This window comes from Lactuca sativa, chromosome 3 (assembly GCF_002870075.4).
Source record: "Lactuca sativa cultivar Salinas chromosome 3, Lsat_Salinas_v11, whole genome shotgun sequence".
NCBI classification, from domain to species: Eukaryota; Viridiplantae; Streptophyta; class Magnoliopsida; order Asterales; family Asteraceae; genus Lactuca; species Lactuca sativa.
In genome coordinates this window covers 216,385,446-216,391,238 of record NC_056625.2, presented here as the reverse complement: position 1 = coordinate 216,391,238, position 5,793 = coordinate 216,385,446, and the positions used below count along the sequence as shown (strand labels likewise).

The window sequence follows — 5,793 nt, the reverse complement described above, 5'->3', positions numbered from 1 at the left end:
TTGTGTGAATTCTACGAATACTATCATCTCCATATTTGACTTTACTTTAAGTATAGTTAATATCTTGTAGAATATGATTGGTGTTCTTTCGTGATAGAATCTCTTAGCTAGATTAAATGTACTCACATATAAATCCATATAAGACAAAAAATCCTTTTGGTCCAAAAAGATGTACATGACATAATATATCACACCTTATGATATATTATGATATGTTTTGATACTTAACATTTAAAATTAATATTTCAATGAAATTAATAATTCCAATTAATTACAAGAATTATCTTTATTTATCAAGGATCAAATTATTATAAATAATATATTTGCATTAAGTCGTTGTTAGTGTGACCCTTTAGGATTATATATTATCTAGAAATATCATTATATAATGACTCTCCGACATATAGATCTTTCATATCCAAATTTGATGAGTTTTTGGCATGTATGTTCATGAACTCATAAAATAAAAAATATGTGTTTAGGAGATTAGAAACTCAAAAACAATAATTGTAAAATCTCAAAATGTCATTGAAGCTCAAGAATTCTATGAAGCATTTTCACCCAAAAATTAAACAAGAATCTTGTGTATGTTTTCAAGAACATCATGTGTTTGTGTTCATGTAAAAATCGTTGGAAAAGTGATGCAGGCTGGAGACTCGCCGGAAAAGATTATCGGAGACTTGCCAGTGGGCAAAAAATTTGTTTTATCTGCAATACCCAATCATAACAATATATTTTAAACACCCTAAACATGTTCAATGGTAATACGTATACAAAAAAACTTTAGTGATTAAATATATACACGACATAGAGTTTGTTACTCGTACAAGTCATTAGCTCTAAATACAACCACCATACAAATTATAACACGTTCGCTAAAACAGTGGTAACAAGAAAAACTATAAATATAACCGATTTATAACTTTAAACACATTTTTAACCTAGTATTGTATTTTATTCGAAAATTTTGATCATGTTTTTAGAATCAGCACGTTCGGGAAATCTGAGAGGCACGGTTGAAAAATTACACGAAAACATTTTTCGTCAAGATTGTGCACGTGGTTCAAGAGAGCGCCACGTGTCACCACCAAAGTGGTGACACTTGGCACCATGATATTTGGACACTTTTCAACATGTGACTAGATCAATACATCTCCCTCCTCCTAAAAATGAGCCCCCCACCTTTTTCCTCACATCCTTATCCCTCTCTCTCCGTGAGTTTTCCGACGGCTGGATTGTCGTGCACCGCCACCGTCGCTGCCCTTTGCCTCCTTGCAACGCTGCATGTAGCTACCACCTGCCACCTGCTGCCCCGACGAACCACCAATGATTGAACCACAGTAATAGTCGATGAAAACTATAATGTCCATATTTCCCTCTAGGCATTAATAATATATGTAAGCGACGTTGGCTAATAGTTGTAATAATTTGATGAATAAATAAAAGGAAATTGTTTGAATCTATGTGATTTACGTGCTTATATTATGTGTATATAATATTAGGTGAAAACTTAATAAATATTAAAATAAAATACTGATTAGGACAAATAACCTCGATGAAAGTTGAAGTAGTTGTGATGAGGATTTCAGGGATATAAGGAATGCTAAAAGCTGACTTCGTATGAAGAATTTATGAACATCTGAAGTTTCGCGTTCGACCTGATACGACAGAGTAAATCCTAAAAAGTGAATTTTAGATAGGTTGATTATTAGCCTAAGCCATCTAAACTAAAGTCGTAGTAACCATAAAACAGAGAGCGTGCATATAAAGAACGCCCAAATCTGACTATATATGAGGAAGTTATGATTTTTTGTAGTTTCAGCACAACACTACATAAACATAAATTGAGTTTTAGATCGGCTGAGTTTTAGCCGAAACAACCTGAACTTGAGTTGAAGAACTCGTAAATAGGAGTATGTCGATATAAAGACGGATGAGAATGGATGTTGTATGAAAAATATATGAATTTTAGCAATCTAAGCCTTCTAAAATAATAAATAAAAAAGTAAGGTCAGAACTAGCTGATGGAGTCTAAATAAAAATTATAGATCTTGTCGATAGCTACATCTGGATATAAAGAACGTTAAAAAAGAAGTTTGTATGAATAAGTTACGAATTTTTGAAGTTTCCCGAGTGCGCCATGTGCGGAAAAGTGCGCCGCGCATGCTTCTAGAAGGGCGACGCTACTCCAGCCGAATCATGACATGTGCATTGCATTGGGAGGGCCGACCAGGAAAGGGCACGGCGTGCCTCTGGTCTGTGCTCGGTGCGCCTCTCAGGAAATCATCCTATAAATATCAAATGATGCTCACTTCTTTCTCCACACCCTCACAAACTTCTCTCTCAAATTTCTCTTAATTATAGTCCAATTTTCTCGTAGATTTAGGGTATTCTGGTGAAGCCTTGAGGTCCCCTAGATCCCGGTAATTAGGAGCTATCGAGCCAGAGTTCTACCGGTAATATTTTTGGACTTATGTCAGGAAAATCTCTATAAGTTAAGTTACACTTGTATTGCTTTTAGTGTAACTTATATTTATACTCATAGTCGTTATTATGAATTTATAAATAAGATTTATCAGTAGTCCAAGTCATTATACTGATTGGTCTACTTATGGGGGGTGATGTCTAGGCTAGATTTTGTGAGGTGTTTAAAGTGGGATATCCAAACAGTATACTATCTATACCAAATGGATCCAACCTTTGATATGATCTTACCCGGTTGCTCCTTACTTGATAGATATTTATGTAGACATTAGGATTGTTGAGGAATCCAGACTATAATTAGTCATAAGAAATAATAAACTAAGACTTAGTAATAATTAAACTTAGGTTACATCAAAGGAAATGCTAAGTGCCAAATCGAAGCACTGCCCAACTTTTTAGTCATCCACTTTAACAAGTGAGTGCATAGTTACTTTTAGATTACACATAGATGTAAAGTATCTAGATGATTATATGCTATGTGTGCCTATTATCTGTATTACTTGATATCCGTGTTAAAAGAATTATATGATTTGTACTTGATTTAATCATATATGTATTTTCATATATTTATATAAAATATATTGGGTAGTGATGAGTGATGAAAATGATGATATCATGATGACATGACATGAGTATTGATGAACTCGTCATTTAGCAGAGTATAGATGAAGACCACAGACTATTTTAGACAGTCTAGTGGAAATTTTGTCAGGCTCGCAACCTGTAGGTTTTAATGAAATATCTATTCATTTGATGTACTCTATCTCCCCATGGTTTCCTTATTGACATATATTGCGAAAGGAATCCCCCAAGAAGTATTGTCTACCCGTTGCTGATGATGATCCTTAGGATAGGTCATTTGAGAGTAATATTTTAGGACCAGTATGTGAGAATAACAGGAATGGGTAATCGGGTGAATTATTGGATTTGAATTATATAATTAAAAAAACTTAATTATTATGGGTTGAAAACCCTGTGTGCTCACCAAGCCCCAAGCCTGACCCACTCATTTTCCTTGTATCACAGGTAGCAGTACGAAGGCACATGGTTGATGAGTGATTTGAGGATTTCTAAGGCCATAATATAATAAATTATTGTAATGCATGTTTAAACAAGTTTATAGATTCATAATAACGACCATGAATATAAATATAAGTTACACTTGAATTAAGAGAAGTGCAGCGTAACTTACATAGATTTTCTAACGAAAAATCGAGAATTGCACTGGATGAACTCTGACCCGATAACTTCTAAGGCTCTCAGAAACCTATGAGCTTGCCAAAATATACTAAATACTAGAAGATATTCGGACCAAAGGAGTGTAAATTTGAGAGAGAGATTGGAAAAGGTATCAGGAGGAATGAGGGGTTGTGGGGGTATTTATAGGATGAATTTCGACCATTCGTGCCGCACCATTAGAGGTGCGCGACATTCCCTCCATCCACGTCGATCCTCCCGCCTTCTAACACATGTTGAAAAATACTATGGTTCACATTGTTCCATCTAGAAGCGCGCACCACACCTATCTGCATGTGATGCCTTTCTAAAATCTTCAAAATGTCATATCTTCTTCATATGAGCTCTGTTTCAACGTTCTTTATATCCACGCTTAGCTATCAAAGAGTACCACAAGTTTCATTCAGACTCCGTCAACTAATTCTCACTTTACTTTTAAAGTTATATTTTTAATAGGCTTAGAGTTTTAAAATCCATCAAAAAATCATAACTTTTTCATACGACATCCGTTCTCAACTGTCTTTATATCGACAGACTCCTATTCATGAGATATTAGATACTCGTAAAGATTGTTTCAGCTAAAAGTCAACCGATCTAAATTTTGATTTACGTGCTAACACAACTATGCTGAAACTTCGAAAAATCATAAGTTCCTCATTTGAAGTCAGATCTAGACGTTCTCTATATGCACGAGTTCTCTTTTACGATTACTACTACTTTTGTTTAGATTACTTAGGCTAATAAGCAACCTATCTCCAATTCACTATTTACGACACACCGTGTTCTATCGGGTTAAACGTGAAACCTCAAAGGATCAAAACTTCTTCGTACGAAGTCAGATCTACGCATTCTTTATATGTACTGAATCACCATTATGATTAGTTCAACTTTTATTTAGATTATTTGTCCTAAATTGTCTTTTATTTTTATGCTTATTTTAGTCTTATTTATTATATTTTTATCTAATATTATATATACACAAAAGTCATATATATTCAAACAAGTTTCTTTCATTTATTCATAAAAGATTACAATTGTTGACCGACGTCAATTACATATTTTATTAATGCCTAGGAAGAAATGCAGACGTTACAATTATCTCCCCTTAGGGATGATTTCGTCCTGGAATCATGCATCAACAAATAGATGTGGATAACGACTCCTGATGTCACTTTCAGTCTCCTAGGTAACGTTCTACCCAACCATATGTTTCCATTGCACAAGCACCAATTCGACTGTCTTACGTCGTAACTTCTTCCTCTTTCGGTCAACAATCGCTTCGGGTTCTTCAATCAACCTTTTGTTCTCATCGATTCTTAACTCTGAAAGTAGAATCATATCAATAACTTCTCCTATAAATTTCCTCAAGTAGCAAACATGAAAGGTGTTATGAATACCTTCCAGTTCCTTTGGCAAATCTAGCTTGTAAGCTTGGTTTCCAATTCTCCGAAGTATTTTGAATGGAACAATGAAGCTTGGAATCAACTTCCTTCGCTTCCCAAATCTAATAAGTCCCTTCCATGGAGAGACTTTAAGTAACACTTGGTCTCCAAGTTCAAAAATAATTGGCTGTCTCTTTTTTTCTGTATAGCTCTTTTGATGATTTTGAGCTACTAACATTCTTTCTCTGATTACTTTCAATTTCTCGGTGGCCTTATGGACAATCTCATGACTTATAAATTGTTTCTCTCCATCTTCAAGCCAACAATATGGCATACGACACTTTTGTGCATAGAATGCTTGATATGGCGCCATCTTAATGCTTAAATGGTAACTATTATTGTATGAAAATTCAACCAATGGTAGATGCTCATCCTAGTTACCTATAAACTCCAAAGTATAAGCTCTTAACATATCTTCCAGTGTTTGAATCTTTCTTTCACTTTGACCATCTGGCTGAGGATGATAAATGGTACCCAAACACAGTTTTGTACCCCTCTCTTCATGTAGACTCTTCCAAAAATCGAGAAGTAAAATGTCTGTCAGTGTTTGACACAATTGTCAAGGGAACACCATGAGCTTTCACTATTTCTTTCACGTAAACTTTTGAAAGTTTTTCCATAGACCATTTCT

At 34.6% G+C, this 5,793-nt stretch overlaps 1 protein-coding gene across 1 annotated transcript; it reads right to left on the bottom strand.

Moving 5' to 3' along the window:
* Nucleotides 1-4,914: 4,914 nt before the first annotated feature.
* On the bottom strand, nucleotides 4,915-5,475 carry LOC111897559 (uncharacterized). Its single transcript, XM_023893517.1, has one exon. It carries the CDS (start codon nucleotides 5,473-5,475, stop codon nucleotides 4,915-4,917), a length of 561 nt encoding a protein of 186 aa, XP_023749285.1.
* Nucleotides 5,476-5,793: the final 318 nt, after the last annotated feature.